At 40.0% G+C, this 13,346-nt stretch overlaps 1 protein-coding gene across 6 annotated transcripts in view; it reads left to right on the top strand.

The window, feature by feature from the left end:
- LOC138166582 (caspase-6-like) overlaps positions 1-13,117 on the top strand; it is a 61,103-nt gene extending 47,986 nt beyond the window's left edge. For 5 of the 6 annotated variants that reach the window (XM_069095072.1, XM_069095068.1, XM_069095080.1 and 2 more), the window contains 2 exons: positions 7,656-7,809; positions 10,948-13,117. In XM_069095072.1, coding sequence (XP_068951173.1) covers positions 7,656-7,809; positions 10,948-11,186 — 393 coding nt within the window. In that variant the 3' untranslated portion in view covers positions 11,187-13,117. Of the gene's footprint in view, positions 1-375; positions 1,592-7,655; positions 7,810-10,947 lie in introns of those variants that run through there. The other variant, XM_069095078.1, reaches the window with a different exon arrangement.
- Positions 13,118-13,346: the final 229 nt, after the last annotated feature.

The following is a 13,346-nucleotide window of genomic DNA, read 5'->3' as shown; positions in this document are numbered from 1 at the left end:
TTTGGGTTCAAAGTCTAAGCATTCTTCTTGCTTGCGTTCTTTTTTAAAATCTTTGTTATTCTGCAAATACCAACAAACATGTGCCTTTCAATGAACAAAAAAATGTGCATGAAATTAGGAATCTCTGTTAAGAAATAGCTTTGTTTCCTTTAAAAAAAAAGTATATATAACTTCAGAACATTCATTTCAAAGCTGTCCTGCTTATCTGTGTCTCCCTCTGAACCATTTTCTGTTCTTTTAGCTGCTTTTTCATTGCTCATAATGACACAGTACTCAGATTCAGTTTTCTCTTGCTGTTCTTGCTGTTGATATTGGAGTTATGTAAATTGTTTTCCCATTTCTACTTACTACTTCTTTTTTTTTTGCTTTTTGCAGGGTGATTGGGGTTAAGTGACTTGCCCAAAGTCACACGGCTAGTAAGTGTGTCAAGTGTCTGAGGCCGGATTTGAACTCGGGTCCTCCTGCAGTGCTGTTTCACTGCACCACCTAGCCACCCCTCTACTTACTTCTGTACATTAGATCACATAAGCCTTCCCATAGTTCTTTGTATTCTTCTTAGTCTTCTTCTCATAGTGGCAGATGATATTCCCATAAATTCAGTAATCACAATTTTTTACCTATTTCCCAGTTGTTGATAGCTCCCCACCCACCTCCCCCATTTTAACACAGAAAAATAGTCAGCAAAACAAACTATTTGTAAGACTAGACAACTTTTGATATATGTAATCTCCCACCTCTGTGCTATCTTCCCCATTAGAATCTATGTTTCTTGAGGACAAACACTAATTTTTTTTTCATGTTTCTTTATATCCTCCATTCTCAGCACATAGAATTCATAAAAAATTAGTAACCATTCAGACTCCTCTTGGACAATATCAAGTGTTCAGCTGAACAATTTCTACAGTAACTATAGTAATGTTAGTAAGAAAGCAGCACAAAAAGACTTCTGGACTCAGATCAAATGTAGAGACCAATACTGGTTGCCAAACAGTTAAGTGCTTAAATAAATTTGTGTTGACCTACTCCGTTGGGGATTGTGGAATGTTTCATCACCTGTTCCCTGGAAACAGGATTGAACTTTGCATTTCATCTTAGTATTGTGATTTTCATCTAAATGGTTGCAGTTATTGTATGGATTGTTCTCTTGAATTCTTGCCACTTCCTTTGCAAGAGTTCTATGAGTGGTTATTAATTCACTGTGAATTCTGTTGACATCTTGGATTTAGCAGAACAAGTCCTTAGACTTAAATTATAAGTGACTCACTAAAACTGCTCTTATAGTAATTCTACCAGCCTAGTCCAAGGCTGAAGGCAAAGCAACCAAAAAGAATTATTTGGTCATTGGAACTTGACTGTTTTGGAAATGGATGAATTAGTATGTCACAGATTTATCTTGGCTCTCTGGGGCCTACGGTCATCACAGGACCACTGGAAGAAAAGTTGATGAAAGAGCACAGACTTGTGAGTGCTTATCTTGGCTTTTTGCCTTTATCTTTTGTTTTACTAATTTTAAAAAGGTTGCCTTTGGATTTTATTTTATTTTTAAAATACATTTAATTTCATTAAATATTTTCCAATTACATAAAAAAAACTTTAACATCCTTTTTTTTTATGATTTCGAATTTCAAATTCTCTTACCTGCTTCTGCCCCTACCCCAACTATTGAGAAGGCAAGCAATATGATAGTGACTATACATGTGAAATCATGTAAAACATTTCCACATTAGCCATGTTGCAAAAGAAAACACACACATACAAAACAAGAAAAATAAAGCAGTCAGTTTATCACTTTTCTGTCTGGAGGAGGATAACATTTTTCATCATAGGCCCTTTGGAATTGTCTTGGATCATTGTATTGAGCATAGTAGCCAACTTTTTCACAGTTAATCATCATTACAATATTGCTGTTACTGTGTACAATGTTCTCCTGGCTTTGCTCACTTCACTTTGCATCAGTTCATATCAGTCTTCCCAGATTTTTCTGAAACCATCTCCCTTGTCATTTCTCATAGCACAATAGTCATCACAGTCATACACCACAACTTGTTCAGCCATTCCCCAGTTGATTTTCCCCTCTATTGTAAACTGTTTCTTGTGAGTTAGTCTGGAAGGAGTAAGAAGGAAATAAGTCAAGCACATTTTTGTATGGTGGAAATCATATTTTGATGGGGGATTTTTGTCACAGTCTACTTAAGAGAAAACATTCCACATTTGTGTTCGTTTTTTTGTTTTGTTTTTGCTTTTTGGAGGGGGGAAGGCAGGCAGTTGGGGCTAAGTGATTTCCCCAAGGTCACATAGCTAGTAAGTTTAAATGTCTGAGTCTGGATTTGAACTCAGGTCCTCCTGACTCCAGGCCCGGTGCTCTATTCACTGCACCACCTAGCTGCCCCAGTTGTGTTATTTTAAACACTTTGGAGAGGTTCATTAAGTATTTAATCAGTCATAATTGGAACAGGCTATTAGAGGAAATTATCCTGTTTTATAACCTTCGGGATCTGTCCAAGGTTATAGAAGTAATTGGCAGAACTAAGATTAGAACTCTGACTCCATATTCATCAGTCTTTCCACTGTATCAGCACTCTGGCTCCCTTCTTTTTTATTTGGCTGCAGAATAATATGAAGTTTCAACTGTCCAGCTGACAAAGTTTTCTCTTGGTTACAGAATGATTTTGAGTTCCTTGAATTGATGTTCCTTCATGGTCAAATGCCTCATTCATGTATGCTCACAAAATTTATTGTTTAGTGTTAAGATTGTGAGAGTAAACCATGTTAGATTTTCAAGCATGGGGGTTTTCTTTTTTTTTTTTTAACATTGTTTTGTTGATATCTTTTCTTTATAATTTTTTTTTAATGAATGAATATATCATTTCGTATACATTTACTTTGTGGAAAACACCGTGCTACATTCTGGGGATACAGATTGAAAAATACTCCAATATGCACCAAATACTATAGCATCTAAATCTTTTAAAAGAAAAGTTAAATGAATTTTACATAGAAATAGATAGTAGTACTATGATGATGGAGTACTTTAATCTTCCCCTCTCAGAACTAGCCAAATCTAGCCAAAAACAAATAAGAAGTCAAGGAAGCAAACAGAATTGAGAATTGAATGGGAATAGAAAAGAATACACCTTGTCTCAGCAGTTTTAAAGACTGACCATATATGAGGGCATAATAATTTCACAGTTAAAAGCATCCTTTTCAGATCAAAATTTATTAAAAATTATATTTAATAAGGGACCATAGAAAGATAGATTAAAAACTAATTGGAGGGGCGGCCAGGTAGCACAGCAAGTAAGAGCACCGGCTCCAGTGTTGAGAACACCTGGAGATCGAATCCCGGGCTCAGACACTTAGCACCCACACAGAAACACCTGGCCTATGTAACCTTGAGCAAGTTACTTAACCCCAATTGCTTAGGGGCGGCCAGGTGGCTCAGCGAGTAAGAGCACCGGCTCCAGTGTTGGGATGACCTGGATCAAATCTGGGCTCAGATACTCAGCACCACACCCAGAAATAACTGGCCGTGTAACCTTGAGCAAGTTACTTAACCCCGATTGCTTTAAAAAAAAAAAAACTAATTGGAGACTAAACAACCTAAGTTCAAAGATACCTTTTTGTACTGATTAGGGGAGCAAAAAAAGACCCTAAAGGAAACCAGCTGTTGCAGCAGATTCTGCAGTTCATGCAGTACTCATACATGGAAAAATGGCAAATACAGAACAAAATATAGAGTCCTCCCAAAAATCTTCTTTCAACACTGCTCTGAAGGAACTCACACTTGTAATATATTTGTATTATATCTCTCCTTCAACTCTCCCCACCACTCTTGTCCCCAGACAGAATAAATGAAAGATATAAGAAAGGATAAAAAAGAAAGGGGAAAATTCTGTCCACCAAAACTAACCAGGCACAAATATGATAGCATTTCAGGATTCTGTGCTCATTGACTTTGCACCTCTGCAGAGAAGGGAGGGAGGTTCATTTTCTTTCCTTTTTTTTTTTTTTTAGGGCAATTGGGGTTAAGTGACTTGCCCAAGGTCACATTGTGTTAAGTGTCTGAGGCTGGATTTGAACTCAGGTACTTCTGACTCCAGGGCTGGTGCTCTATTCACTGTGCCACCTAGCTGCCCCAAGGTTCATTTTCTTTAAGCTTAAACTTGGCTATTTCACAGCTTTTGATCTAAATTCTTCCGCTAAAATTATTCCAGCTGTATGCAGTTTCCTTGATTCTAGTTATTTCCCTTTTCATCTGTTCCTCTTATACTTCATCATAGTCTTCTTTTCCACCATTTCTTACAGCATAGTCATGTTCCATTACATTCATATACTGCCATTCATTTAGCCATTTCCATGGGGAGTTTTCTTTGGTGAAAATCTGAATTTGATCAATCAAGATTTCATTGTATTAAAAAATTCTAGCAGTGTAGCTAGGTGGTGCAGGGGTGGCTAGGTGGCACAGTGAATAGAGCACCAGCCCTGGAATCAGGAGGACCTGAGTTCAAATCGCCTCTGACACTTAACATTTACTAGCCGTGTGACTTTGGGCAAGTCACTGTAACAATAATGCAATATTCACAACACCCACAGTGGTTATGAATATGCTGGTATAATTGTAAATCACAAAATGTAGCAGACTCTCCACAGAGAGCGGAACCAAAGCCTTTATTCAAATACCAGAAAACCCGAGTCCCAGAGCCAGAAAGCCAAAGTCATTACAGTAGCCATGAAGTTGATACACAGGGTTAATGCAGTGAACACCCACATTCCCGAGCCTTCACAACAGAACAGGCTTCCTCAAGCAGGGGTCCTCTTCTTTCATTCACAGTAGCTCCTCAGCCTGGTTCTTGGAAGTTCTTAGCAGAGATTCCCAAAGGAAAGGTCTTACCAGAAGTTGCAGCCTCCAGATGCTCACGGAGAGACAATTCTGACTGTCCTGCTGGTGCTCTATCCCATATACAGCATAGCTCCTCCCTGTTCCGCCCCCTCCTGCTACATCAGCACTTTCCTCTCCAGGTGTTAACTACTTTTGTGTTAACTAAATAGTCTAAACAAGGTGTTAACTTGAAACAAGGTGCCAAGACCTGCTTACTTGCGGATACAAAGGGGCATGGGAAATCTTCAGATTCCATTAACATTACAATCACTTAACCCCAATTGCCCTGCCTTCCACCCTCCAAAAAAGAAAAAAAAAAATTCTGGCTAAGTGTTTATATGTGAGAGAGAGAGATTATCTACAATCCAGTATTTGAGATAATCTGCTCTTTTGGGAGACCCAGGGTCCTTATATTATCTGCATGTTTTGTCTTCAAAGTCAGTTGTTTTACCTGCATAGAGCCCTCTTTGAGAGTTAACTATCCTTGGCTTCTCTTCTGCTTTCCAATTTTGGACTTTCAAATCTGTTCTCTTTCTCAGAGTTTCTATTCCTTTTTGGGAGATGCTCCATTTTATTCTAAGGTGTCTTGCTCTGATGCTAATCTTCCTTAAGAAGTCCTTCTGAAAGTTGTATTTCTCTTGGGAACTATCATTGCTGATATTCTATGAAATCTGAGGATCCTGTAGGATTCTTTGTCATTGAGGATTTTTTATTCTTTTTCTTTTGTAGTAATATTTGTAATAAATTCTTTTTCATATTATTCATGGTAAATTCTTTTTTGTATTTGAATTTTTTTTTTCTTTAAAGCAATTAGGGTTAAGTAACTTGCTTAAGGTTACACGGCCAGTTATTTTGTGTGGGTACCAAGTATCTGAGGCCAGAACCGATCCCGGGTCTCCCGATGCCCGGGGCCAGCACTGGCTGCCCTGTAATTGAATTTTTTAAATTAATATTTATTTGTAAAGTTTTCATTTCCAAATTCTCTCTAGTCTCTACCCCACCCATTGGTAAGGCAAGCAATATAATACTCATTACGCATGTGAAGTCATGCAAAACATACTTAGTAATAATACTCTTTCATTATGTTATTGCCCTTTAAAAAATTCAATGCTATTTTTGTGTTATTGTGTTATTTCATTGTGTTATTGCCCTTTTAAAAAATATTCATTCAGGGTGGCTAGGTGGCACAGTGAATAGAGCACTGGCCCTGGAGTCAGGAGGACCTGAGTTCAAATTCGGCCTCAGACACTTAACACTTACTTACCAGCTGGGTGACCTTGGGCAAGTCACTTAATCCCAATTGCCCTCCAAAAAGCAAAAATATAAAATATTTATTCATTCTTTCTTCTGCCTTTTAGTCTCATTGATTATTCATTCTGGAACCAGGCTTGTTTCCAGACTCTTTCTCTTGGATATTTTAAAAAATTATTTGGTCTTTTTCTTATGTTCCTCTTAGATGCTTTCTGGCCTTCATTCTTTCTTGGCCATCCTGCCCTTTAATACTGAGATACTTCCTCCCATATAGATACCCCATATGGATAGTGGGGTATCTTTAGCCTCCCCTCATTGAGGAATTTGGTGGCCTGACTGATTTCTTTCTCAGATTAAACTCTGAATAATGAATTAAACTGAAAAATGAAAAGCTCTGTCAATCCAGATAGGTTTATCATCCCCTTTTCCTTGGGCACAGAAGCCCCTTCCCCTTCAGCAGCTTCCGCCTTACTTCATCTCATACCCCACCTCCCCAGCCCTGTCCCCTACCTCCATTTGTGCTTCCCTGTTCCTCTGAATGGCTAGATATAATCAATGTGGGTTTTTTTTTAAGGGGGGTATGGGGATGGGAGTGGTGAGAAGAGCCTTAGTCATGCCCATGGGGGAACCGATTTCCAATGACTGGCCCTGTGGGTGGAGTTTTCTGGAGACTAGCTTAGTTGAGTTATTGTTAAGTCCTGTCTGACTCTTCATGAATCCCATTTAGGGTTTTCTTGGCAAACACACTGGAGTGGTTGGCCATTTCCTTCTGCTCATTTTATACATGAGGAAATTGAGGCAAATAGAATTAAGTGACTTGCCCAGGGTCACACATCTAGTGTCTGAGGCCAGATTCGAGTTCAGGAAGACGAGTCTTCCTGTCTTTTAGGCCTGGCACTCAATCCATTGTACCACCCAACTGTCCTGGGATACTTGAATAGGAACTCTAAATATTTAAAGTACTAGACTGTTATTTCATGACTCATCCTTCTAGTGTGCTGGCATATGTAAGGGTGTGTTTATAAAAGTTTAACAGCCAGCTCTCCAGGAAAAGAGAAGTGTGCCCAATACACTTTTATGTTTGATCTGCATTATTAGATTTTTCTTCATCAATTCCAGTTAAGTCTAGACAGCCAACAAAACAATAATAAATCAAGCCTTGATTTAGATCTAGCCTTTGTGGATTTTGAGGTGAAAGACTGAAACCATCTGCCATGAGTCTATTTCCAATGGGTTCCAGCACACCCCTTGGTGTGTGTGCCTTCTTATCTTTTGGATTCAGCTTTATTTACTTTAGATTTGGCGTCTATTTCCTTGTTTTGAGTTTTTTAGGTTGGAATGCTGGTAGAAAAAAACTCTGTAATCTGGATTTCATCCCCAGAGGTGCTCTTTAGTAATTGTTTAACATTTAATAATGAACAATTTTGTAATTGTCCATTAACTTTTAAATTAAAAGATTGGGGAAAACATTAGATGGGGGCAGTGTAGAGAAAACTGATCTGACTTTTCCTCCTGATACTGTTAGGCATGTCGGGGAGACCAGCATGATGTCCCAGTCATTCCTTTGGACGTGGTTGACCATCATCAGACTGACATCAATGAAACAGAAGTAGATGCCGCATCCATTTACACTCTCCCTGCTGGAGCCGACTTCCTCATGTGCTACTCTGTTGCAGAAGGTTTGTTAACTATTTCTAGGTAGATCTGGTGGTAGAAACTGCTGAATTTTGTCTAATTTTCCATTTTGTGTGTTCTTCTGAGAAACTGAGTCAGGGCATTGTTCCTAAATTGGTGAATCACCAAGTATCTTTTAAGGCAGGCATTGGAATCCACAGACCAAAGTGAATACACAGCCCGTGTCCTCAGGGAGCTTCAATTTTCACTTCTGTATGTATATGAGAAATACAGAGGAGGCACAAGGTGACCAAAGAAGAGGGGGGAGATCCCAGAGGTCATAAGGAACCATTAGAGTACACAGCTGATGTGGTTAGACCTTGGCTTTCATTTTTCCAGCTGTTCAGAACTGTGTTGTCAAACTCAAATAGAAACTGATCCCTGGGGCAGCTAGATGGCACCGTGGATAGAGCACCAATCCTGGAGTCAGGAGGACCTGAGTTCAAATCCTGCTTCAGACACTTACTAGCTGTGTGACCCTGGGCAAGTCACTTAGCCCCGATTGCCTTCCCACCAAAAAGAGAGTGAGTGGAGCCTCAGAGACCACGTAGGAAATCTCAGCCTTTAATTAGTTAATTTGATTAATTAGTACAGCATTCTCCTGAAGTGCCACTCCAACACTTCATCATGGTGCAGTGACCCTGGGTTCTGGATGGCAGATGCAGTTTTGAGGGCAGGCTTGGTAACAGAGCCTTGGCACCTGAGAAGCCCCTCCCCACCAGACACTTGGCTACCAAAGGCTTTTTGTTGTTTTTTCAGCTGGGAGGCCTCACAAAGACAGCTGATGGTGCTGCGGGTGGGAACTTGGCACGGGCAACCCTCCCAATTCCAGTCATTGCTTTTTTTTGGTCTTTTTTGGAGGTGGGGAGGCAGGGCAATTGGAATTAAGTGACTTGCCCAAGGTCACACAGGTAGTAAGTGTCAAGTGTCTGAGGCTGGATCTGAACTCAGGTCCTCCTGACTCTAGGGCTGGTGCTCTATTCACTGCGCCACCCAGCTGCCCCTCAGTCTTGGCTTCTTAGGAGTAGTGATAAATAGTACACGTGGAATCTGGCACAGGATGAAGGTTAAACATCATCTGGAAAATCACATGTGAAATTCATTCATGACATCTAGTTTTAAATCAAGCCAAAAAGATAAACTATTTTAAACATAGAGTACTGCTACTGGATCCAAATAGCAGCCATCCCCATACACAGGACATACCTTTGACTGTTGGAGCATATGTCAGTTTATCATGAGTGGCCTGCTTGCCCCAGCTACAGATGACAGTGACTTCTTGGGGTCAGACTCTTGGAAAGCTGTATCAAGACAATAAATACTGTTTCTCTTTGGTTCCTCGGTTCTAGAGCAAGGGGGTATCATGGCCTCCTTTGTCAGTCTGGGGAAAACTCTGGACCCCCTCCCCCTTTGTTCCTTTATTAATTTGTTCGTTTCCTTTGAGTTTACAAGATTCAGTTCCCCAGTTCTTTGAGTTTCGAGTTTTCTCCTCCCTCCCCTTGGTGTGCCCCTGCTCCCCCAACCCAAAAAGAGAGCAGGTAGTTGCTTCAGTCTGCACTTAGACTCTGTTCTTTCTCTGAATGTAAAGGACCCCTGCCCCCCCCTTTTTTTAAAATTTATATATTGATTTGTGGACCCCTTCTTAAGAATATTGGTTTTAAATGCATAAAATAAATTGCATTTCATTGGAAGCCCATAATACCCAAATGGTTATAAGAACGGATATTTGTAAAAGCTCATAGATGCCAGATCAATAACCCCAGCCATAGAAGTAGGTCATTCTTGTTTCACTGTATCTCTTAGCACAGCACAGTGGACAGAGAGCTGGCCAGAAAGCCAGGAAAACTTGGGTGCCAAGGCCAGCCTCTGACTGTGCGTGTCTCTTAAGCTCTCAGGGTTCTAGGCAGTTCTCTAAGATTGTAGATTGGAAAAAAAGTGCCAGCCTGCACGAGGGATGGGAGTTTCCTCACCTGAATTCCTAGGTCTAGACTCTCCCTATCCTGCTTACCTCAACTTATATTAGTGCCCTGCCAGTCCTGATCATTTCTTTTTTTTTCTTTTTGGAGGGGGGAAGGCTGGGCAATTTGGGGTTAAGTGACTTGCCCAAGGTCACACGGCTAGTAAGTTGTAAGTCTCTGAGGCCGGATTTGAACCCGGGTCCTCCTGACTCCAGGGTGGGTACTCTACTCACTGTGCCACCTAGCCGCCCCCTGGTCATTTCTTTTTAAATAGTGAAGTACAATTAAAGAGAGTTGATGTATATTCTAAAGAAAATTACTTTATTCTCTTCATATTTATTCTGTAGGTAGTTGTATGTACATCTTTATCTTTATTGTCTTCCCCCGTTAGACTGGAATCCCTCACAAATGGGGTTGTCCAAGTTCTTGGTAGCTGTATCCCCAGTGTCTTATCAGAAAACTGGGTCCAAATCCCTGCTCTGGTCTTTGCTACCTTCACTACTTTGGCAAATTGTTTTGTGTCTCTGGGACTCAGTTTCCCTGTACGTAAGATGATGATGATAATAGCTAACATTGATATAGTGCTTACTACGTGTGGTAGGGACAGCTAGACCCAGAGGATAGATAGCCGGCCCTGGAATCAGGAGGACTTGAGTCCAAGTCTGACCTCAGACTTTTACTGGCTGGGTGACTCTGGCCAAGTCACTTCACCCTGTTTGCTGCCTCAGTTTCCTCATATGTAAAACAAACTGGAGAAGGAAATGGCAAACCAGTCCAGCATCTTTGCCAAGAAAACCCCAAATGGGATCACAAAGAATCAGCCACGACTGAAATTGAACAATACTATGTATCAGGCACTTTACAATTATTATCTCATTTGATTCTCAAAACAACCCATTTTACAGTTGAGAAAACACAGACAAAGAGAGGTGAAGTGACTTGCCCAGGGTCACACAGATAGGAGAGGTTTGAGTCAGGACTTGAACTCAGGTCTTCCTGACTCTAGGACCATGGAACCACTTGGCTTCCTTCTCCCTTTAAATTCCACAACTTCTATGATCCTGGTTTACCCTTCAGCAGTTAAGGAAAAACCAGCCTGTCAAGGGCCACATCAACTTGTGACCAACGGAAGCTAGGCACTCTGTGCTGAAGTCTGGACTTTTTGTGTTTCCGTGTCTTTGCCAGGTTACTATTCTCACCGTGAAACAGTGAATGGTTCCTGGTACATCCAAGACTTGTGTGAAATGCTGGGGAAACATGGCTCCTCCTTAGAGTTCACGGAGCTGCTCACGCTGGTGAACAGGAAAGTTTCTCAGCGCAGGGTGGATTTCTGCAAGGACCCGAATGCCATTGGGAAAAAGCAGGTCCCTTGCTTTGCCTCCATGCTGACCAAAAGGCTCTTCCTCTTTCCAAAGACTAAATAAAAGCCTGGGCAGCCACCCTGTTTAAACGTCCATCTTGGAGGTCTGGTCTCCTCCTCCCCATTCCTTTTCTTTTGGTACAATTATCTTGAGATGGGATCCAGTGCCTTTTAAATTTTTTTAATCAGATGCCTGTTTTGAGACAGAATCTCGTCGCTCAGCAGCATGATTTTCAGTGGGGAACTGCAACAGTTTCACTCAAGACTGGTACTTTGGTTAATCTTCATTTCTAGAGCTTTGGTCATATTTGCTAATTAGTGTGTTGACCACATTCTCAGGGAATATCAGGGAATCAATCACCCTACCAAGAGCTTCAGAATAAATTGACTTTCATTTCCTGAATAGGTAGTCTATCCTAAGTACCAGGTGGTTCCAACTTGTATTTGTGGCGTCTTCGTTTCTTCATCAAAGTCTGTTTTCTAATATTCATTTATAGCTTTTTAGATCCTTGAGTGAAAAGTAAAAACCAGTACATCGTTTTCCACTGATATTTCAATTTAAAGGGAATACTTTTATCTTCTGGGACTTTTTGTATGTTTTGTAAGACATTAAAAAAAAACATTCTTATTTAAGTCTCCATGGTGTCTCATAAATGTATAATAACCAACACCTTTTATCACCCCCGTCCCTTCTAGTTTATGTACACATTATCCAATAAATGGAGACTTGCCCTGCCCAAACTTAAAGCTTGTGCCCACAACCCATCATCCAGCATCCTGCCTGGGTACATGTCTTCTTTTCCCTCTTGCCCCTCTCCCCACCAAACCCTTTAGCTGCCCAGTGTTCCACACCAGAGACTGCACCCAGTATAAGTTATCTACATCCTGTTGCCCCTCCAGCCAAGACCCTAATCTTTTACTTTAAACCATTCCTACAGTACCCACTTCCTGCTTTAATGTTTCATCTGTGATCATATTTTAGGCTAACGAATTGGTGGTTTTATTCTCAGATTGTAAATTGTCGATTAATCATTAATAAATTAAATGACTTATTTTGCAGGAGATTTTCATCATTTTAAGCCTCCCCAATTTTCATAGTTGATGTGCTACATATTTTAGATCAATCTTTCAAATTTAGTGTTACAAAGTTTTAAATTTGAAGATTCTTTTTTTTCCCCAGGATTTTTTTAGACCTTTAAAAAAAATTTTTTTTTTAAGATAAATTACTATTTAGTGATCACCTATTTAGGGGGCTACACTAATACTGGTTTCATTCATAGATTATCAAGTTAATCGGTATATATATTTTTTTAACCAGAACCTTAAAGTGCTATTCAAAACCAGCAGCCTTGTTGCCCAAGGCTAAAGATGATTCATTTTGGTTTCTTATAATGTAGTTGGAAAGCAGTAGTTTTCATGTCTTTGTTCCAATTGATTATTTCCTGGGATAGGCTCTCCCAGATGATATTTAGGCACACACCTAATGGTTGGTGAGATTCTTGTCCTCATTCTAGACCCAAAGGTTGATGAAATTCTCATCTTCATTCTAGAGGGGTGCTAGGTTACTAGGTTACTGGCAGCCAAAATGTTTCTGTCTCTCTCTTAATCTTAACTCCCCACCTCCTCTTCTCCCCCTCTCCCTGTAAAGGCATAATAAGAGTCATCACTCTCCATTGGCCCTATCCCAAAGAGGCAACACCCCAGAATGTTCTACTTGGTTTATAGACCATGAAAAATTTCATAGGCTTTTGGGAAGATGTTATGCAATTCTGATCATCTCAGAAAAATTAAATGCTTAAAAACACTGTACTGTCATTCTATCACAAATATGATTACTTTAATAATTGTTTGGAGTAATGTACCCTAAGCTCAGTTGCCATAATAAGGTTTGAACTTTGGAAGCAATATGGATGGGACCTAAGTTTTGTTTACACTTATTACATTGTTTTGGTAATAATTTGATGCTTTTGTAATAAAAAAAAAATTATGTAATTCTCTATTGATTCCTTTCATTTTTATTTCATATGGTTGTCTGTGGGTGGAAAGAAGTTCATCACCCATTTCCAGGGGTCTCACAATCAGGCAGAATACTGTATTTACCATATTCAGGGCAAGTTCCAAGTTCTCAGTGCCCTAGGCTAGGCAGCTCTCTAAAATTCTAAGTTGGAGAGGAGATACAATTCTGAATGGATAGAAGTTGTCTCATACCAATGAAATCACCAGT

The sequence above is a fragment of the Petaurus breviceps genome, unplaced genomic scaffold (genome assembly GCF_028583685.1).
Source record: "Petaurus breviceps papuanus isolate PSGF00001 unplaced genomic scaffold, PetGlider_PUasm1.0 126, whole genome shotgun sequence".
Classification (NCBI taxonomy): domain Eukaryota; kingdom Metazoa; phylum Chordata; class Mammalia; order Diprotodontia; family Petauridae; genus Petaurus; species Petaurus breviceps.
The sequence above is the reverse complement of the archived record's forward strand: the minus strand, read 5'-3'. Positions and strand labels throughout refer to the sequence as shown.